Source organism: Halichoeres trimaculatus, unplaced genomic scaffold (genome assembly GCF_033239565.1).
Source record: "Halichoeres trimaculatus isolate MK-OKI-2021-1 unplaced genomic scaffold, fHalTri1.1 fHalTri1_scaffold_1, whole genome shotgun sequence".
Lineage (NCBI taxonomy): Eukaryota > Metazoa > Chordata > Actinopteri > Labriformes > Labridae > Halichoeres > Halichoeres trimaculatus.
Genome location: NW_027437179.1, coordinates 25,249,341 through 25,270,799, shown reverse-complemented (window position 1 = coordinate 25,270,799; position 21,459 = coordinate 25,249,341). Strand labels below are relative to the sequence as shown.

The 21,459-nt window shown below is 40.5% G+C and overlaps 2 protein-coding genes across 5 annotated transcripts in view; both read left to right on the top strand.

The window, feature by feature from the left end:
* Positions 1 to 12,754, top strand: part of LOC141791972 (protein polybromo-1-like) — a 12,797-nt gene extending 43 nt beyond the window's left edge. Inside the window, exons 1-30 of one of the 4 annotated variants that reach the window (XM_074672717.1) lie at positions 1 to 66; positions 1,182 to 1,331; positions 1,460 to 1,557; positions 1,674 to 1,821; positions 1,912 to 2,061; positions 2,662 to 2,778; positions 2,863 to 2,931; positions 3,019 to 3,117; positions 3,199 to 3,284; positions 3,378 to 3,463; positions 3,577 to 3,793; positions 4,343 to 4,484; positions 4,568 to 4,662; positions 4,752 to 5,031; positions 5,200 to 5,305; positions 5,862 to 6,501; positions 6,631 to 6,842; positions 6,916 to 7,101; positions 7,337 to 7,494; positions 7,597 to 7,848; positions 7,940 to 8,085; positions 8,365 to 8,522; positions 8,604 to 8,787; positions 9,017 to 9,218; positions 9,320 to 9,521; positions 9,607 to 9,759; positions 10,452 to 10,613; positions 11,042 to 11,088; positions 11,853 to 12,066; positions 12,397 to 12,754. The exon at positions 1 to 66 is cut by the window's left edge and continues 43 nt beyond it. In XM_074672717.1, coding sequence (XP_074528818.1) covers positions 1,191 to 1,331; positions 1,460 to 1,557; positions 1,674 to 1,821; positions 1,912 to 2,061; positions 2,662 to 2,778; positions 2,863 to 2,931; positions 3,019 to 3,117; positions 3,199 to 3,284; positions 3,378 to 3,463; positions 3,577 to 3,793; positions 4,343 to 4,484; positions 4,568 to 4,662; positions 4,752 to 5,031; positions 5,200 to 5,305; positions 5,862 to 6,501; positions 6,631 to 6,842; positions 6,916 to 7,101; positions 7,337 to 7,494; positions 7,597 to 7,848; positions 7,940 to 8,085; positions 8,365 to 8,522; positions 8,604 to 8,787; positions 9,017 to 9,218; positions 9,320 to 9,521; positions 9,607 to 9,759; positions 10,452 to 10,613; positions 11,042 to 11,088; positions 11,853 to 12,066; positions 12,397 to 12,560 — 4,914 coding nt within the window. In that variant the 5' untranslated portion in view covers positions 1 to 66; positions 1,182 to 1,190 and the 3' untranslated portion in view covers positions 12,561 to 12,754. Of the gene's footprint in view, positions 67 to 1,181; positions 1,332 to 1,459; positions 1,558 to 1,673; positions 1,822 to 1,911; positions 2,062 to 2,661; positions 2,779 to 2,862; positions 2,932 to 3,018; positions 3,118 to 3,198; positions 3,285 to 3,377; positions 3,464 to 3,576; positions 3,794 to 4,342; positions 4,485 to 4,567; positions 4,663 to 4,751; positions 5,032 to 5,199; positions 5,306 to 5,861; positions 6,502 to 6,630; positions 6,843 to 6,915; positions 7,102 to 7,336; positions 7,495 to 7,596; positions 7,849 to 7,918; positions 8,086 to 8,364; positions 8,523 to 8,603; positions 8,788 to 9,016; positions 9,219 to 9,319; positions 9,522 to 9,606; positions 9,774 to 10,451; positions 10,614 to 11,041; positions 11,089 to 11,852; positions 12,067 to 12,396 lie in introns of those variants that run through there. The other 3 variants (XM_074672710.1, XM_074672726.1, XM_074672734.1) reach the window with 3 other exon arrangements.
* A 149-nt stretch (positions 12,755 to 12,903) lies between these two features.
* On the top strand, positions 12,904 to 21,423 carry cse1l (CSE1 chromosome segregation 1-like (yeast)). The gene is made up of 25 exons (XM_074672746.1): positions 12,904 to 13,024; positions 13,838 to 13,933; positions 14,064 to 14,206; positions 14,324 to 14,425; positions 14,510 to 14,655; positions 14,756 to 14,846; positions 14,957 to 15,064; positions 15,963 to 16,055; positions 16,171 to 16,338; positions 16,431 to 16,560; positions 16,686 to 16,751; positions 16,880 to 17,082; positions 17,192 to 17,276; positions 17,475 to 17,536; positions 17,624 to 17,760; positions 17,964 to 18,067; positions 18,151 to 18,248; positions 18,358 to 18,508; positions 18,612 to 18,820; positions 18,933 to 19,030; positions 19,129 to 19,214; positions 19,350 to 19,431; positions 20,107 to 20,253; positions 20,382 to 20,613; positions 20,812 to 21,423. The coding sequence occupies exons 2-25, from the start codon at positions 13,849 to 13,851 to the stop codon at positions 20,899 to 20,901; spliced, it is 2,916 nt and encodes a 971-aa protein (XP_074528847.1). The 5' UTR covers positions 12,904 to 13,024; positions 13,838 to 13,848; the 3' UTR covers positions 20,902 to 21,423.
* The last annotated feature ends 36 nt before the right edge of the window (positions 21,424 to 21,459 follow it).

The window sequence follows — 21,459 nt, the reverse complement described above, 5'->3', positions numbered from 1 at the left end:
AATCGATAAGTGATTGGTTTCCTTGATGGTAAAGATTTTGTGGTTCTAGTTACGTGCTCACAGAAGGTAAGCACACGGGTAAAGGAATACAAACTCAAATATATTCCATCAACTGTCGTCGTTTTAAACGGCGGCTCTGTAACGTTAGACGTAGTTACAGTAATGCCTTTGTCTCGGCTGCAAAATTAGGTGATGTTGGAGGCCAACCGTTTATCCAAGCTAACGGTATCTTTTCGGCGGCCTCTACCTGTGCATGTGACCTACACACACGTAGACAGCTGATGGCCTTTAAGCTAGCTTACTGCTGATGTGTGCGCATCCAGATGACATGAGAGGGGGCAGTTTACATTTTTACTTGTCAGTCCTTCAGGCATGCCTGCACCACTGGTGTCGTTGATAGAAATGCTATTCCAGTTAATAAATGGCAGCTGGTGTGGATGTCATACTCATAACCCTAAAGTAAGCATTATGAAAACAGAAGGGGTTTGGAAGCCCATAGTTGAATCGACTTAAATGTTTTTGTTTCAGTGTCAAAGAAAATATTTCAGCATTGAAAACAATTCTCCACTCATAAATAAAATACTTTTATTAAGTGGGGTTTAAAGTTCAGTTGGGGTGCTTAACTCTGAGTATGGCTCCTCACTGTCCAGCTGACATAAAATGATGTGTTATGAAATAGGAAGTAAATCACAAGGTAACTCAAGAGGCTTTTGCTATTGATAACAACAATAATATCACTAGACAGGGATTTGATGATACCCATCCGATCAAAAAAGATTATGTAATTAAACATCATGATTTCTTATAAAGTCAAGACTGAAAAGAGCCCACCAAGGTGAAGCCTGGGGATAATGTCATCAGCGGCAGCACAATAAGTCAAAAAGTAATGATTTGCTTACAGAATTGAAGGGAAATCTGTGGAGCCTTATATAACTTGTTATCACTTAAGTGTTATTTTGCATCAGTGATACCATAATTAAGTTTTTTGAGTCAGGACAAGTTATTTAGTGATGTAAACTCTGCCCCATGCCTTTAGTAGGACTTAGAAACTGTGGCACAAAAACCCCTCTTTTTACTTATTTTTCATGAATATGTTGTTTGTACACCGGTCTGAAATTGGGTACATAATGCTGAATAGACGACATTCTCCATGTGCTGATACTTTACCTTGTCTTACTCAGGGGTTCGTCATGGCGTTGAAAAGGAGGAGGGCGACATCCCCCTCAAGCAGTGTGAGTGGAGGAGATTTTGAGGATAGCCAGACTTCATCGTTAGTCTCTTCAATTGGGAGAAAGAGGAGAAGGACCTCAAACATTCCGACTGTGGATCCCGTAATTTTACAAATTTCAGTCATTGTTTTTGTCCTCAAGATACCGGCAGAAATATTGTCCTTGTGCAGATTAAGTTATGGACAAGGGAGAAGATGTGCATTATCTAATTTGAACTCCATGCCTTGCAGATTGCTGTATGCCATGAACTGTACAACACAATCCGAGATTACAAGGATGATCAGGGCAGGATGCTGTGTGAGCTCTTCATAAGAGCTCCCAAACGAAGGTGAGGAAAGAAGGGAGTAGTCTTTAGATGCGTGCATATCATTGCCCATTTCTTTGAACACGAGCCATTTCACAAAACCATGAGACACAAATATATCTCTGCTTTTTTTTTTACAGGAATCAACCAGACTATTACCATGTGGTGTCTCAGCCCATCGACATGATGAAGATCCAACAGAAGCTAAAGATGGAGGAGTATGATGATGTTGAGCAGCTCACCAGTGACTTTCAGTTGTTGTTTAACAATGCTAAAACATACTACAAGGTAAGACGACTATGTGGTTTAACATTTATGCATCAGCTCCAGATCCAGTGAATTCACTTACAAAAATATACACTGCTTATGTTTGTCTAGTCGGACAGCCCAGAGTACAGGGCAGCCTGTAAACTATGGGACCTATACCTGCGGACCAAGAACGAATTTGTACAGCGAGGGGAATATGAAGAGGATGATGAAGATGGTTATGATGCACAAGACAATCCTGGAGGTTCAACCGAGGATGAGGTAAAACATTGGTTTGTATTCATCTGAAGAATCTGTCTAAGCAAGCATCTGATTTGATATGGCCTCAAGTCTTATACCTGTGAGTTCAAGCAATGGATGATTAGAAATGTCAAATAAAGAATTTTGAGTATGTTTGTCTTTTATTTTGCAATGTAGTGTGCGAGAAGTTTACTCACGAAAAGTACATGCTTTCTAGACCAACAACTTATCCTTAAAGAGATCATGCTTACTTAATTATAGTCAGTGACTTACAAACAAGTTTTACTCTGTTCATTTTAAGGGTACAATAGGTAGCTAAGGCCCCTTGAGTTCAATAAAACTTTTGTTTCTTTTACAATATCTATGGCAAATAAAGCCACACAACAGACATATCTTTTCATTGAAATTCAGGCTATATACATATATATATATATAGTTGTAAATTGTGCTCCTGTTTGGAAAAATGTTAGATAACGTAACACCAAATTGGTAGTTTAAAAAGTATTTTTGGAAACTTTGAATGTAGAAGAGCATAAAAATCATCACTGTGGACTTGTGATGATGAAATTGTTTTTCGGGCTGTTCACAGTATTTAACGGTGTGACCACTTGCCTTTGACAGAATACACCCACCTGCCTGAAAGAGGCCCTTGAGCAGCTGCTTGATGCTGTGGTGTCTTACATTGAACCCACTGGCCGTTTGGTCAGCGAGCTCTTCCAGAAGCTTCCCTCCAAAATGGTACACTTACTGTCAGTATGACTTACAGGGAAGTTATTTTCAAATGAGTTTCCTCACTTAAATTGTTTTCTTCTCTTCTTCTAGCAATATCCAGACTATTATGCCATCATCAAGGAACCGATAGATCTGAAAATTATTGCCCAGAAGATTCAGGTATGCTGCAATATCTCCTATGTTAAATATCTACTGCATTTTTTGAATAATGATATATAGTAAGCAATTTGTTTTTTTGTCATTCAGTTGGGACATTATAGGAGTATTGGTGCCATGGCAAAAGATATTGATTTACTGGTAAAGAATGCTAAAACTTACAATGAGCCAGGATCACAAGTGTTTAAGGTAAGGATGATATTTATGATGTGATTATTATTGGATGTCATAAGCGGATAAACTTGCCTTTCACCTCTTTATATGTTCCAGGATGCAAACACCATCAAAAAGGTTTTTTCCCAGAAGAAGTCTGAGATGGAACATGGTGAACCAATCAAGTCCAGCATGCGTATCAGGTAAAAAAAGGAGACACTGCTGGGATAAATAAAGCACTGTTACATATTGATTCAAACTGTTGTCCTTCTTTCTTTCCTGTTGGGCTCTGTCAGGAATAGAAGGTCTGCCCAGGGCGACCGCCTCTCAGCTATCACCATGGCTCTTCAGTATGAAAGTGATGAGGAGGGCATTCTTTGTGGTACGTCTTTTCTTGGTTTCATCAAGCAGATTTTGAATTGATAGTGATGCTGCAAACAATAAGTAGCTTTTTGTGATATTTGTGTCATTAGCTGTTCCCACTGTTTTTCTAAGGTTCAGTGCACTATGACGAGGGGGAATCCGAGGCAGAGAGTCTGACCTCAAACATGGAAATGAGTAACCCCATCTTTCAGCTGTATGAAGCAGTGCGAGGTGCCAGGAACAGCCAGGGCCAGCTGATTTCTGAGCCTTTCCTACAGCTTCCCTCCAGGAAGGACTATCCTGACTATTTCCACCAGATCAACCACCCCATCTGTCTCCACCACATCAAGTATGACAGATCTAATTATTTATCTGCTTGTATGTGTTTGTTTTCATACTTCTTTGTCTACAGGTGTGGTAAAATGCAGTACACAATCACTGTAATCAGTTCTAAATCAGTGTTTTTCAGTATAAAAGTCTTTCTTTTTAGGGGCTATCATTTGTACTTTTAAGGTTAATTCATCTTAAGGGCGTGTTTATGTGGGTTTTATATCAAATTGATATTTCTTTATTATCAATGATATAAAAAAGAGACTTCCATGTAGTTAACATGTGATATCTGGATCTTGTCTCCACAAAAAGACTTTTTCTAGGAAATAACCCGCATTTATGGGAGGACATTGACCAGGCTTTACAATTGCAACTGGATAACAAACCATTCTGCTTCTGCCGTACCTTTTCTTTATTGTGCATTTTCATCACTGCTTTCTTCATATTTTTTTTTTACCAACATTTTCTCTCTTTTATTTTCTACCCCTGTGGCATCACCACACTCACTGTACAGTACAGTATTTCTGTGCCCTCCTTCCCAAATGTGAGAGCCCCTGATTCCCCACAGGAACAAGATGAAGAACAATGAGTATGAGAGCGTTGAGCATGTTGACTCTGATCTGACGTTGATGTTTGAGAACGCCAAACGCTACAATGTTCCTCATTCCTCCATCTACAAGCGGGCGCTCAAACTCCAGCAGATTCAGCAGGTCAGCCCCATTGTAAACTTGTCTCAATTTTGTGTATTTTAAGAGGACTTTGGACCTGTATTATTAACTTCATATTTGTTCAGGTGAAGCGAAAGGAGCTTTTACAGCGAGATGATGATGATGGAGACAGCATGCTGTCATCTGCCACATCTGACACCAGCAGCACAAAAAGAAAAAGGTTTGCTCTTACACACTTTGTTTGCTAAACAACATGTAGTACCCTGTTTTTGGATGAAGACTGGTGATTGTCTTGTATTCTGTTTCCAGCCACAAGAAAAACACAAAAAAGAATCGAATGAAAGTTCTTCTAGCTTCTGTGACTGAGTCGCGTGAAGCTGGCACTGGTCGCAGACTGTGTGACCTCTTCATGGTGAAACCCTCAAAGAAAGACTACCCCGACTATTACAAGGTCATCCTGGAACCCATGGACCTCAGGACCATAGAGCATAACATCCGCTCAGACAAATATATGACTGAAGATTCAATGGTGGAAGATATGAAGCTGATGTTCCGCAATGCTCGACACTACAACGAAGAAGGTTCACAGGTACGATCTGTTTTGTGTCTACCTTAATGCTTTTGAAAAATTTCAATTTTAGCATTTCTGAGATGTGCCAAAATCTGTAAAGCCATTTTAGTTAACAGATGGAGTGAGACATTTGAGAGTAACTACTTGTGGAGGCTGCTTCATGTTAACTTCTTTGTTGTGTTGAAGGTCTACAATGATGCTGATGTCCTGGAAAAGATTTTGAAAGATAGGCGCAGGGATCTTGGGCCTGCAACTGATGACGATGACGTTATGTCACCAAAGTTGAAAATAAGTAAATCATCTTTTTTTTGTCCCCTGGTTTGAACTAATCAAATCTAAACTAACATTGTAGCATAAGTTTTGTGAATTTCAAAGATCTGTGACTGTAAAATATAGAAAACAAGGTGACACGATAACTCACTCTAAAGTGAAGCCAAAACAAATGCAGCTTTCTCTGGTGGCTGTAGTACAAGTCACAAATCCAGCCTTCACCACCTTCACAGATGGTTCATTTTCCAAAGAGGTTTAGTCTTGATTAGTCCATTGAAGCCTTAAAAAGAATGTCACACCATAATTACCAGCTCTGTAGACAAAGATGGCCTTTGCTATGTTTGCCATTTTATCAGTAAGTTAAATGTGTTTAGATTAGAGGAACGGCTGCTCCACCATATGATCCCTGTGTATTTTTGGTGCATATGAGGCTGCAAACAAGGTCACTAACATAAAAGGTCATTAGTCTGTATGTCTAGTTTTGCCATCACTTTTTTAGAACAGGATAGTTAAGACACATCATTCATTCTTATATACAGTCAATATGAGTTGCATTAACAAGATTAATGTGATTGCAGGAAAGAACAGTATCACGCTGAAGAAATCAAAGTACCTAACACCTCTACAGCAGAAGCTGAATGAGCTCTTTGAAGCCGTGAAAAACTTCACAGACAAGCGGGGCCGTCGCCTCAGCACCATCTTCCTCCGACTGCCGTCTCGTGCTGAGCTGCCTGATTACTACATTGCCATCAAGAAACCTGTGGACATGGAGAAGATAAAAAGCCACATGATGTCTAATAAGTACCAGGATGTTGATGCCCTCGTGGAAGACTTTGTGCTCATGTTCAACAATGCTTGCACCTACAATGAGCCAGAGTCTCTGATATACCGTGATGCCCTAATGTTGCACAGAGTACTGTTGGAGACCAGGCGGGACCTGGAGGGAGGAGATGATACCCACGTGCCTGATGTCCCGCGACTTATCCAGGAACTCATCCGGAGCCTCTTCGTCTCTGTGCTAGGCCATCAGGATGATGAGGGTCGTTGCTACAGTGATTCACTAGCAGAGATTCCCGCCTTAGATCCAGCCAATCCTGAGAAGCCAGGACTGAATTTTGAGATCATCAGGACTAATGTAGATCAAGGACGTTACAAGAGGCTAGATGTGTTTCAGGACCACATGTTTGAAGTGCTGGAAAAGGCCAGACGATTGAACAGGTGAGGTACTGTTGACCATCCTGTATCACAGTCAAAGTCATCTGTACAGCCATTTTGGTATGCCCTGATGTAATAGTATTATGAAGTGAACAAATGCTAAAGTTATCTTTGATCAAATCTTCATTACAGGACAGATTCAGAGATCTTTGAAGATGCTGTGGAGCTGCAGCAGTTCTTTATCCGCATCAGAGATGAGCTGTGTAAAAATGGAGAGATCCTGATGTCTCCTGCTCTTAGCTACACGTCCAAACATCTGCATGGTGATGTGGAAAAGGAAAAGAAAGAGAAGCTTCCAAGGGAGTTTGAAGAAGACAAAATCAAGAGGGAGGAGGAAAAGAGGGGTATTGTGTTTCATCTTTATCTGTCTTCTCTGTAAATATGGCATCGTCTAAGTGTGTTCTTGTACATTCCCAGAAGCTGAAAAGAGAGACGACTCTGCTGGAGGATCGTGGCAATCCAACCTACAGCGCACATACAGTCAGGACTGCAGTTTCAAAGATAGCATGTACCATGTGGGGGACTATGTGTATGTTGAGCCTGCAGAGCCCAACCTGCAGCCCCATATCATCTATATTGAACGTCTTTGGCAGGATGACACAGGTCAGTTTTACTGGTCATTAAAGAACTATGACATTTTTCTGCTGGAACGTGTTTCGAGGCATTGTCTGTTTCTTAAATGACATTCACTTACATGCAGCAGAGTTTTTTTTTTCTATAGCCTGCTATTTTTTTTTACAGTTGAACTTAACACAAAAAGTAAAGCAATTTTTATTTTATGTGTACTGAGACGACAGGTTTTATCATTCATTTATTCATTCCCCCCCTAAAATAACAGGTGAGAAGTGGCTGTACGGCTGCTGGTTTTACAGACCCAATGAAACATTTCATCTCGCCACAAGAAAGTTCTTGGAAAAAGAAGTTTTTAAGAGCGATTATTATAACAAAGCTCCTGTCAGCAAGATCCTGGGCAAATGTGTGGTCATGTTTGTGAAGGTAAGTGCTTTCTTTTTTCTGTATCTCTGAGTTGTTCATGGAATTTACTGTGTGAATTTCTTTTTAATGCTGACCAAGTGGTAATGATATGTGGAATTTAAGGAGTACTTCAAACTTCACCCGGAAGGCTTCAGAGCTGAGGACGTCTATGTCTGCGAGTCACGCTACTCAGCCAAATCCAAGTCCTTCAAGAAGATCAAAATGTGGACCATGCCCTTGAGCTCGGTCCGCTTTGTCCCCAGAGATGTTCCTCTGCCTGTTGTCCGTGTGGCATCCATGTTCGCCCCTAAACAGGAGGAAAAACCACCAGAGATAACTGATGAAAGCAAGATGACAGATGTTGTTGTAGACAAGGTGAGTGCGTTATGTTTTTTTTCTCAAAACATGACTAGAGTACAGATAAAATAACACAGACTATTTTCAGGACAACAATATGTGTCTGCAGGAGAGGGAGGACGTTCCAATGGATATGACTAATGGGGAGCCAGGATGCCAGTATTATGAGCAGCTCTGCTATAACAACATGTGGCTTAAAGCAGGAGACTGTGTTTACATTGGGTCACATGGGCTAGTGCGCCACCGAGTGGGCAGGTAAAGTAAATACAATTAATCTCTCAATACTCTGCAGGTGAATGGTAAATAATGCTCTTTTGTGATCACAAATAATTTAGTTTAACTCTGAAATGTTATTTTAATAATAGAATTAACTAAAAGAGTATTCTCTTGATTGACCCCCATAGTGTATTTTGCTGGAAACTATGGGTCACAGGAGGCTGAGCCAATAACTTCATAGTTTTTGTCCTGGTTTACAAAGTGGCTCTGATTTATATTTCATAAAATGCAGGTTATTTTTTCCATTCTATCAAACAGGATTGAGAAGATGTGGATGCGAGATGGAGCGGGCTACTTCTTTGGTCCAATCTTCATCCATCCTGAGGAAACAGAGCACGAGCCCACCAAAATGTTCTACAAGAAGGAAGTGTTCTTGAGCAACCTCGAGGAGACTTGTCCCATGACCTGCATCATAGGTGAGCTTACTGATTGATCTAAATGCCAGCAGCCAACAGATCATCAAATGCATGCACTGAGTCTGTTTTTCTGTCCTACAGGAAAGTGCGTGGTGTCGTCATACAAAGACTATCTGTCCTGTCGGCCCACTGAAGTGCCTGAGGAGGATGTTCTTCTCTGTGAGAGTCGCTACATTGAGAGTGAGAAGCAAATGAAGAAATTTAAAGGTCTTAAGCGCTTTTCTCTTTCTGGAAAAGTGGTGGAGGATGAAATCTACTATTTTAGGTAAACATACTTCTCAAACTTACCATAAAACCTGCAAATGACATGCACTGACCCTTAAAACAATCAAAATACCCACGTATACCTTGTTGTGTTCCTTTTTGGTCATATTTTCCTGTTTCAACATAAGAAATTACTTACTGAAAGTATGGCAGCCACTTCTTACCAAATAGGGAATTTATCCTAAAAAGGTGAATATCCAGCATACTACAGTACCTGTGTTCTTGTATAGGAAGCTCATCATTCCCCAGAAGGAGCCGTCCCCTCTTCTTGACAGGAAAATTGAAGAACTCGAGGCTAAATTTGCTGACATGACGGATGAAGAGTTAGAGGATCTTGGTGATGATGATGGTGATCTTGGGGATCATCCTCATCCTCGAATGCAATCATCCATGTCCAGTGACATGGACATCATGCCTTACACTCCTCCCCAGGTCAGGGTAAAAGTAAAATACATCCAGCATGTGTTCTGTCAGCTTGGGACTATGTTTTCTTTAAGGATTTTTGGAAATGCTCCTCTTGTGTTTGACTGCAGTCAACACCCAAATCCATAAAGGGACTATCAAAGAAAGAGGGCTCGAAACGTAAAATCAACATGAGTGGCTATATCCTGTTCAGCAGTGAGATGCGAGCGGTCATTAAAGCCCAGCACCCAGACTTTTCCTTCGGGGAGCTGAGTCGCCTTGTTGGGACGGAGTGGAGAAACTTGGAGGGCTCCAAGAAAGCTGAATACGAGGGCAAGCAAAACACTTTTTAATATCATTCTAGTCTTTTATTGCCAACCATACAAAGTCAACATCCAGCATCTTTATTGTTCTTCAGAGCGAGCAGCCAAGGTGGCCGAGCAGCAGGAGCGAGAGAGGGCACATCATCAGACGTCCCCAAGAGCAGGTACCCCAGTAGGGGCTCTGATGGGGGTGGTGCCTCCTCCAACCCCCTTGGGGATGCTAAATCCCAGCATGACGCCTGTGTCAGGTAACCCCTCGTAGATGCAGATGGTTTCCCATGGTACACTAGATGGCTGGAATAAGAAGCTGAACTGCTAGATATGTTGACACTTTTAATCACACCTGTGTTTGTGCCTCTAACCTCATTTATTAAGCTTGCCTCTTGACTGTTGTACAGCTCTCCGTGTTCTGTACTTGAATGTAGAACAAGACGGGAAGGTTTTGCTGTACACCATTTAAGAAGAAGGACTTAAAAATGAATTAATGCTTGACAGTAGTGCATGTGCATCAAGTTGTTTTTATTGTGCTATTCTCATTTTCATTCATATCCATGCTGGTCTATTGATTGAATGAAGACATATTTATCAGACTTGTTTAAATACTTTACTTGAGGAGCTAAATTTGGCAAGATTATCAATTCATTAAGCTATTTCTTTATTAACCACAATGTTGCTTTTACATCTTTATATACAGATTGGTTAAGGTTTATGGGTTTCACACACATACACATTTGAAAAGATTTCTTTCACATTTTTACAGTTGTATGAGTGAATACTTAAAAGACTGGGCCTAGGACATTAAAGGTTTAGGCTCAGCCCAAATGGCATACATTAAATAAGTCTGATGTATATGCCATGATACCATGCTTTGTAGTGAAGTAGTGAATGCATGACTGATGCATGTTGCTGTCTTGTGCTGCTACCTCTTGCTCCTGACAAGGTATGATGGAGAGACATAGGTTAGCTATGATGTTCCACTTGCAGCGCCACACTGACTGCATGGTTAGTATGACTGGCATCCCACCACATCACATGGGGGCGCCTTTCTTTCCCCATCATCTCCTGCCAGTTATGCCTGGGTTTCCTGGAATGCCATACTTTGGTAAGAGCACCATCATAGCCACCCCACCTGCCACCACCTGCAGTTGCTTCCCGTCTGCTAGTCTGACTCGCTGGAGGGGCTACCTGTACCAATAGGCTGAGGTCTTTGAGCTGATGACTCGTCACTTGAGGGCATAAAGCCTCAACTTTGGATTTGATCATTACCACTAAGCTTACTGAAAATGTGTCAGTCAGTGTTTTCAAGGGCAAGTGAATCAAATATTGTGGTTGTGAATAAATTATGCATAATTGGCTCTCATAAAAGTTGGAGAATGATTGAAATGAAACTTCAAATTTTACCTTGGCCATAATTTTTCAATTTTTATAATATCTTTGTGTATGCAGTTATTTTTTTTATATAAATCATTGTTGAGCAGTTTGGTGCACTTTTTTTTTTTTACTGTTGTCATAATGATGATACTGCTACAGGGGTCTCTGGGATGGCTGGTGGAACAGGAAACGTGCATGGATCCCAGGTAAGCCATAATGATCTCAGTGAAAGACTTCTTACATCTGTAAGATCAGAGATGTTTATGTATAACTGCATTCTTAAAAGCATCAATAAATTATTCACATTTCAGTCATCTAAAATGTATTCAGACAATGGCTAGGATTTTGAGCCCCATGTGATATAACTTTATCCTTCAAATATCTCCACCTTACTAGGACTTAATGACTAGACTTATGTATTTTTTTGTACCTAACAACATCCATAAACTGTAGCCCTGCTAAGGATAAATAGATGTATTATCCAAGTATTTATTTCTAATGTCATTTTATAGTTACATACATTTTCATAGGTCATACTTTTCGGAATTACATTTACTTCTATTTGTGTACTTTTATGCCTCAGTATTAAGGAGTGTGCATGCTTACAGTCAGACGTAACGAAGAAACATTTTACACCATGCCACCCTCATCACAAACAATTAAACCAGAAAAACAACAAATTCAGTTTTTATGCCAGCTAATTACTGCCTATAAAACTAGCATAACACTGCAGCCAGACATTTTTTTTATAAAGTACTTTCTAGCCAAGTATGTAAATAAGAAAAAATACACTTTCTTTTATTATTCAACTAAATAAAAGACTAGATTAAATCTTTATGGCCATAACTAGCAAACACAAAATTATTATGTAACATTTGCGACATGAAATGATTTGAATCAGTTAACGGTTAAAGAAGAACTTTAGGACAAAAAGCAACAACATAATACTGTTACTAAATATTTCTATCAGATGAGTTCACTTGGCTCAGGGCACCAGGCTCCACCACCTTACCCTGGACAAGGCCATGTGGGTCAACCTGCTCTGCAGCAGCCCTCCACTCCAGTGTTTGTATCCCCACCAGCCAAGACTCAGCGGCTGCTCCACTCTGAGGCATACCTCAGATACATTGAGGGTCTCACTGCAGAGTCCTCCACTATCAGCAAATGGGACCAAGCTCTCTCAGGTTCGTATTGATTGGCTATGTCCATTGATCAGACAATAGAAGTCACTCACATATGCTAATAAAACTTGAGGGGAATGTGTCCTGGGTGTTTTGTGTGTTTTACTTTTAATGACCTGTGACATGTATCTTAAGGCATATAAAATATTGCATATTTTTCATTAATTAATTTGGTACAAAATACACACATTTAAAATATATATTTTTGTTCAATTCTTAATTTTAAAAGAATAGTATGATAAAATCCACTAAGTCTGATGGATTCTGAACAAATTCATTGAAACTGTGCACTGCTTGGACTTCAACCAATGATACTTTTTTGTGCACTTTTAGTGAAACGACAAGATGTGCGCCTAACTAAAGAGCAGGAGAGCAGACTACCATCCCACTGGCTGAAGAGTAAAGGAGCCCACAAAACAATGGCAGATGCACTTTGGCGACTCCGTGACCTGATGCTACGAGACACCTTAAATATACGTCAGACGTATAATCTGTAGCATGCTCTTGTTCTGAGCCTCTTATCCTTCTGTACCTGTGAGACAGGAAAAGGATTAAGCTCACTAAAAGTGTTTACTTTGTGTTGTCGTTAAAAGACGTGTTTGTAGTTGTTACAGCAGCTTTTTGTTAACTACTTAGATAAACTGCTCCAAGTGCACTATTGTTAAAGACTGTCATTCTGTGATAATTGCCTTCATGCTTTCGTGATTAAAATGTGAAGACATGAGTTTGTCTGCGTGCTGAGATTTGAGAGCACTTGATAAGAAGTGCGTGTATCGTTGCTGCACATAGGAGCGACTGGGCGAGCAGGGGGCGTGGCTTTCAAATTTTGCCTGACATGTGCGCCTGCGCAGTATACTGACCGCGCAGTTCCTTTTGCTCCAGTCGTTTGAAAGCTGGCACCGTGAGCACGTCAGATACACAGTGCCTCTCCATCCCATTCTGACTGAAATACACTGTAACGGTAGGACAACTACCTGCTTTATAACTTTTTTGTTCAGTAATACTGGATTCAAATGTGTATGTGGTACTATCGAACAAAATCTGTGAGTTAAATTGCAATAGTCGACAATTAGCTAACTTTATGGTTAGCATAAAACACATTAGCAGGCTAACGCTAACCGTAGCAGGATGGCAGGCAGAAGACCGGTTTCTGGATCTGTCTATTCGCTGGAGTTGGAATTCTGCTTCCTTTGCCACTTTAAATCGTTTGAATTTTAAACTATTGTCGTGGGAAAGCCAAATGAAAGACACATGTTATTTTAACAAAAGAGATGTCCCGTCCATCATTAACTTACATTGTAACTAAATAAAGACTAGACAACCCTCACACTGCTAGCACAGACATTAGACTGCAAAACCGATCTACAGTCAGTGGAGCCAACTGAGCTTCTGTCCTAGCTCTGTAGCCGCTCTAGCTACGTTAGCTGCTAGCAAGCTAACGCCAGAGCAGACTAGATGCATGTGTGATTGGAACTAGCTAAGGAGTTGTGAACTATGTTTAGCACTGCCGATAGAAAAATGGCACAAGATGTTTAACCAGAACGTGGGTTGTACGAAAAACACACTTAGCACACGTCAGGTGATTTAAAAACAATGTTATCTCCCAGTGTTCAGCTCGGGTAAATAAACGGCTCGCTGACACACACGAATACTATTATTCAGATATCAAACTCGCCCACATGCATCCAGTCCATGTTGTTAGCAGTCAGAGCAAATCGCCGCTTAATGCAGATGTTAACTTATTCATTAGTGTGTTATTTTTTCCCTCCTTTAGTAACGACCAGCATGGAACTAAATGATGCTAACCTACAGACCCTCACCGAGTTCCTTAGGAAAACACTGGACCCAGATCCAACAGTCAGACGTCCAGGTAATGCAAATTAATGACAGAGCTCTATCTTCAGTTTATTCTTAAAACAATGGTAGACATGTTGCATTTTCCTACTGCACTGATTCTGTTACCTCTGACTTACATCTTGTTTATCTGTTTTCTTTCTCAGCTGAAAAGTTTCTCGAATCTGTGGAGGGAAACCAGAACTACCCCTTATTGCTACTTACCTTGCTGGAAAAATCTCAAGACAATGTAATACGAGTTTGTGCTGCTGTTACATTCAAGAACTACATCAAGAGAAACTGGCGTGTTGTAAGTCTCATTGAATTTACATGTTGTTGCAGTTGGAAAAATGGTTTATTACTATTTAGACTGAACAATTACTATGACCTAATAAGATTTTGTTTTGTGTGTGATTAAATCTCATAGGTTGAAGATGAACCAAATAAAGTTTCTGATACAGATCGGACTGCAATCAAAGCGAACATAGTGAATTTGATGCTGAGCAGCCCAGAACAGATTCAGAAACAGGTACATACTTAAATGTCTCAATTCCTTAAAGGTCCTTTTACAAGACATGTAGGAAGGATGCTAAACCAAGTGATTTTTCCACAGTTGAGTGACGCCATCAGTATAATAGGACGGGAAGATTTCCCTCTAAAATGGCCAGACCTCCTCACTGAGATGGTGACACGCTTCAGAAGTGGAGACTTCCACATCATCAACGGCGTGCTTCGTACAGCACATTCCCTCTTCAAGAGGTGATACTCTCATTCGAAGAGCTTTACTTATTTTTTTCACTTTAACATTACAGCTGAAATGTAAAAACCTTTTTTGGTCCTGTTTTTTCTCCTTTTCAAGGTATCGCCATGAATTCAAGTCAAATGAGCTTTGGTCAGAGATCAAACTTGTACTGGACACGTTTGCTCTACCTCTGACAGAGCTGTTCAAGGTTTGTAATGACTTGCAGCTCACTCACCACTAAAATGACACATTTATTGTAACAAAGGTTGTCACATATCAAATAACGATGAATACTTTTATTCCCTCTGTAAACTGCAGGCAACTATAGAGTTGTGCCAGACTCATGCTACAGACGTTAATGCCTTGAAGGTCCTCTTCTCTTCACTCACACTCATCTCCAAGCTTTTCTACAGTCTTAACTTTCAGGTCAGTTTAATTTGTTTCAAATTCCACGACTTACCATGGAAAAGTTAATATGTGGCAAAAAGCTTTGTTTTTTTTCTTTGTTTTTTGTTTTGTTTTTAATTTTACCAATCAAAATAAATCCACAATTTCATCTTTGTTGTGCTGTTTGGACTTGAACAATTTTTCATGCCATATTTTTAAATGGGCTCCTTTAAAAATTACACTCCAGACTAAAATAACAATGATAAAATTCAATTCTGCTATCCTCAACAAAAAGCTAACACTGCAGACAAATACTGTTAAACTTGGTGCTCACAATTCACTTTTAATACCCCCATTCTCATCTACATGCGTCATTGGTGCAAAAAAAATCTGGATACTTTTAGTGTCATTTTTTTACCCAGAAGGTGGTGCTGATAGACTCATGCAACCACTTTTCTCCAAAAGTAATCCTGAGTACAAAGCAAACACATAACATGCGGTTACTAAATACACCTTGTGAAGATTTTTGTTAGAGTGGAAAAAAGAATCTTTTTAGGTGGGTGGCACAAGTCTTTATCTGGTCGTTGGGTGTCCTTTCCTCACACCAATCAAGCTTAATGTTTGCTGACATCAACTGCTGTTGAGCTGGCAGGATTGTAAACTCAACATGATGAACACTGATGGTGCCAGAGAGGGCCACTCGCTTGCATAAACTGCATGTTGTAGACTTTGCGGTGCACTCGGAAAGAGAGATCTTTGAAATGTTTTTATATACAGTTTTGATTCAAAACTTAATAAAAATAGTTCAACATACTGATAGCTCTTTGGAGTTTGTGAGGTAATTACACATCATATAAGCCAGTGGATGTAGTAAAACAAATCTGCTCGAACCAGGGATGTCGAACACAAGCTGAAATGTTCCTGTACTTTCACACAGGACCTTCCAGAGTTTTTTGAAGACAACATGGAAACCTGGATGACCAATTTCCATGGCCTATTGACTCTGGATAATAAACTCTTACAAACAGATGTGAGTTTTGAAAATTCTTATTCCTGTAATACACTTTTGAACTCTGTTTTCTGTTTTTCCATTTAAACTTAAATATTTGTGCTTTTTATGACTTCTTTTTATGCTTACTCTTCAGGATGAGGAGGAAGCAGGTCTGCTGGAGCTACTGAAATCTCAGATCTGCGACAATGCTGCTCTTTATGCTCAGAAGTATGATGAAGAGTTTCAGCCGTATCTGCCACGCTTTGTCACAGCCATCTGGAACCTTTTGGTTTCTACCGGCCAGGAAGTCAAATATGACCTGGTGAGTGTACTTATCTCTTTTACGGCTTTTGTGTTTTTGATGAAGCTTACTCTGTCCACACCAACAATACACCTTGTCTGTCCCTGTTTCAGCTGGTAAGCAATGCCATCCAGTTCTTGGCATCTGTCTGTGAAAGGCCACACTACAAGCATCTATTTGAGGATCAGAATACACTCACTAGCATTTGTGAGAAGGTCATTGTGCCCAACATGGAATTCAGAAGTGAGTCAGTGTTTAATCTGTGCTGTTTGATAGAACATAGACATTGCTGTCAGTAACCGGTTGATGTAACTGATTGCTTGAACACAGATGTGTCATAAACTATACTGTTTGTGCCCATTGATCAGGTGCTGATGAGGAGGCCTTTGAAGATAACTCTGAAGAATACATCAGAAGGGACCTTGAAGGATCTGGTAAAGTTTAGATCATTGAGTGTGAAAAGCTAAAGCTTTAAATGCAGAAAAGTAAACTTTTATTAATAGATAAATCTTTGCAAAAATATGCCAATAAAAGCCACTTTCCTGTCATTTAACCCCTCCAGACATTGACACACGCCGCCGGGCAGCCTGTGATTTGGTCAGAGGCCTTTGTAAGTTTTTTGAGGCTCCTGTCACTGCGATCTTCTCTGGATATGTGAACTCGATGTTAACAGAGTACGCCAAGAATCCTGCAGGGAACTGGAAACACAAAGATGCTGCCATCTATCTGGTCACTTCACTGGCCTCGAAAGCACAGACACAGAAGGTATTGTGAACTTATTACAGGGGCATATCTGACATGAACAGAATTGGTTTTAAATAGTTCCAAGGAGGAAGGAATTAATAAATACATTTTTTATTTGCCTTTTTCCTAGCATGGAATAACACAAGCCAATGAGCTGGTGAATCTGAATGAATTCTTCGTAAACCACATCCTCACGGACTTAAAATCCCCGAACGGTAAGAATATTTCACAGTTAACATGAACATCAGACTAAAAAAATTGTTTCTTTGAGGAGTTGTGACTGATCCACTGAGTCAAAGCATTATTCTGTTTTACAACTCTTGCTAACTGCAAAAGTATCTCACCTATTTTTGAAATTCCAAATTCATTTGCAAATCTACACAAGTAAACATAAATAACGTCTTCTATTGCAGTTAATGAGTTCCCTGTGCTGAAAGCTGATGCCATCAAGTATGTGATGATCTTCAGAAGCCAGGTAAAACTCATATTTTTCCTTGACCTGTTTAATTTCTAAATTCAAACCAAAAGCATTGCAAACATTTATTCTGTTCTGTTCCTCCAGCTTCCTAAGGACCAGCTGCTGCAGGCAGTTCCCCTGCTCATCAGTCACCTGCAGGCAGAGAGCACAGTGGAGCACACATATGCTGCCCACGCTTTGGAGAGGCTGTTCACAATGAGAGGCCCAAACAACACCACACTGTAAATATGAAAGTCTTTCCAGAAATTGCTCAAAAACTGTCTTACACAACACCCAAAAGGTGATCCATTATTGATAGAAATCTTGTTTACACATATGGATGAGTGAGGAGGACTTTTTTTTAAGTCTGCCCTAACATGTGCCTCCATCTGTATAAGTACTCAGCTGGTATTCTGACTTAATACCCTCTTTGTACATGTTTCAGTATCAGTGCTGCAGAGATGGCACCATTCACCGAACAGTTGCTCAACAACCTGTTTAAAGCACTGGCTTTCCCCGGATCTGCAGAAAATGAATACATCATGAAAGGTAAGCTCCTACAAATAATGTCAGATCAACTCAAGACTTAATTTTCAGTCGTCTCATCCTGTCTCTGCATTCTTTTTTTAAAGCCATTATGCGCAGCTTCTCCCTGCTGCAGGAGGCCATCGTTCCCTACATTCCCACGTTGATTGGTCAGCTCACCCACAAGCTCCTCTTAGTCAGCAAGGTAATCCGCAAACTTCACAACTACATATCTCAACATGAATTCATAAAGGTGCTGGTTTGTTCAGAGGATGCAAGTTTCAACTAAAAAAAGCTCTGTCACCCATCAACAGAATCCCAGCAAGCCTCACTTCAACCACTACTTGTTTGAGTCTCTGTGCCTTTCTGTGCGGATCACCTGCAAAGCCAACCCCACCACTGTGAGCAGCTTTGAGGAAGCACTCTTCCCTGTCTTCACCGAGATCCTTCAGAACGATGTCCAAGGTGTGCAATAGAATAATACAACCATCACCCCATTTTTTTTTCTTTTTCTTTCTGAACGGCTCCACTGATGACAATCCCCTTCATCCTGCTTTTTGTCCTTCAGAGTTTCTTCCATACGTGTTCCAGGTGATGTCTCTTCTTCTTGAGATCCACACCAACTCCATACCCTCAACATACATGGCTCTGTTCCCACACCTGCTGCAGCCAGTGCTGTGGGAGCGGACAGGAAACATCCCCCCTCTAGTGCGCCTGCTTCAGGCTTATCTGGAAAAGGGGGGAGCTACTATTGCTGCTTCAGCTGAAGATAAAATTGTGAGTTGGCCGAGGGTTTTCTGATGTCTTTTATTCTGCTTTTTTATATTATATTTATAGATTATAAGTCGTTCATTTTTTAACTAGTATTTTGACGTTCTCTCCCTCTCAGCCTGGCCTACTTGGTGTTTTCCAAAAACTTATTGCCTCTAAAGCCAACGACCACCAAGGCTTTTACCTTCTGAACAGCATCATTGAGCACATGCCTCCGTAAGTTGACCCATGAGATCATCTGTATTTGCACTGAGTGAATTTGCTTTAAGTGAAGAGTTTTTAAAACCTGTGATGTTTTGTTTTTTCTTTGACAGAGAATCAATCACTCAGTACAGGAAACAGATCTTTATTTTACTCTTCCAGAGGCTACAAAGCTCCAAAACCACCAAGTTTGTCAAAAGTTAGTATTGATATTATAATCAGGATCTAACAACGGCCAGAATGGCTTTAACAATAATCACTTACTTTTTTTGAGACTCTCCTAATGTTGAGTTGGGTTTTTGAATTTTTCATCAGTGCTCTGTTTTTCTCTCAGGTTTCTTGGTGTTTCTTAACTTGTACTGTGTCAAATACGGAGCTATTGCACTCCAGGAGATTTTTGACAGCATCCAGCCAAAGTAAGCCCACATTTTTCACACGTGTTTTTTTCCCCATTTAAAACAGAACACATTCACATAGAGGTAGTTAAAATGTTAAACTTCTTTCTTTTCAGTAAGTTCATTTCTAAATACTGTTTTGCAGCAGTAAGAACATGACAAGTTTTATTGACCCAACTGATACAAAAGACATAAGCCTTGTCCAGAGAGACGCAAAGACCTGTCCTGCTTTCCAGAAAGAAGCAGCGTGCACCCAGCCTTTTAAGCTGAAAGGTGTGTCTTTGTGAGGGATGACAGCTGTAGTCAGCTTAGATTTGGAGGCAATGGATTTTGGAGGTGACCCAGTTTTCTAGTGAAAAAAAGGGTTTTCTAACCTGCTGCTTTCCATCCTGATCCACCTGTAACAGTGCCTCATCCCTCAGCTCACAGAGGGTATGGACACCAGTTTGTGAATCAGGTGGTTGGTTGATATATTAAACAGAAAGACCAGCAGTTAGAGATACTCTGATTGTCACTAAGATCAGAACACATTTTACAGAAGTCCAATTTATAATCCTGAAGATTTGCCTCCTAACATTTCATTACAGCAAATAGTTCAGGCAGTAGAACTTTCCCCTGATTTTTTCAGATGTCTCTTCAGGAGGAATCCACTAGCCAATCATTTGGATTTATTCTGTTTCCATTTCTGTCTTGCAGAATGTTTGGTATGGTGCTGGAGAAAATCATAATCCCTGAGGTTCAGAAGGTGTCTGGAGCAGTAGAAAAGAAAATCTGTGCTGTGGGAATCACAAAGATCCTTACTGAATGTCCTGCCATGATGGACACAGAGTACACCAAACTCTGGTGAGAAATCAGCCTGATCGCTGGGCTGTGATGCTTTTTAATGCTTGATGAAAGCAGACATCTGAAATGTTTACCAAGTTGTGTTGCTTTACAGTGCGACTAATCTGTTTTATAACTTTCGTGCTCAGGACCCCTCTGCTCCAGGCCCTCATTGGTCTGTTCGAGCTGCCAGAAGACGACAGCATCCCAGACGACGAGCACTTCATCGATATTGAAGACACACCAGGCTACCAGACCGCGTTCTCACAACTAGCCTTTGCAGGGAAAAAGGAGCATGACCCGATTGGAGATGCTGTTGGCAATCCCAAGATCCTTTTGGCACAGTCGCTCCACAAGCTCTCTACAGCTTGTCCAGGAAGGGTATGTGACGATAATTGGATCAAGCATAACTCTAGCTGAAACTAATGATCTGTGCTTATAATTTCAACCAATCATAGTGGTAGGAAACTTCAGACTGTCACCTGATAGAGCGCTTGCTGTCTTTAGACTTCAGGTGATGAGACAGTGAAGAATACTAATCAGTGATTCTTGCGTCTTGTTCGACTCTTTGAAATGCAGGTTCCATCCATGCTGAGCACCAGTCTGAATGCAGAAGCCCTCCAGTACCTGCAGGGCTATTTACAAGCAGCCACTGTGCAGTTAGTTTGAAACTGAGGCAATGCTGCTCACTTACAAAGAAGACCACAAGCAGGAGGAGCCACAGTGACTCACATGACAGATCTGCTTCAGCTGAAATGAGTCTTTACAGGTTTGGTTTGACTTGACAGTAAATGACAGATTTACCCAAGAAGTTGTGATTTTGCTTTGCATCAAGGATGTAGTCTCTGACAGGTTTTTTAAGGGTTTTTAAAGACATGACCAAAAATTAACTAAACTGAGTTACTGTTTGTGTTGGGCCTTTTGTTGGCTGTGTGGCGAGGCAAAGATATCAACGTACGATACAATCACTTTATTTCAGTAACAGCAGCAGAGGTACATCTCAGCAGAATAGTGGAACATCTAAATCACACAGGAGGGACTTCTTTAGCGCTTTTTGTATGCTTGAATTCCTTTTTATGAAAATGACTCTCTAGTCTGTGGCTCAAACATAATACGAGACATTTTTTCTGTTGCATGTTCCCTGTAGATTTGTTCCTGTCTTGTCTTTGTTTCAAGCACTGTTTGTTAATGTGAATAAAAGAGGCACTTGTATAGATCTGCTATCAT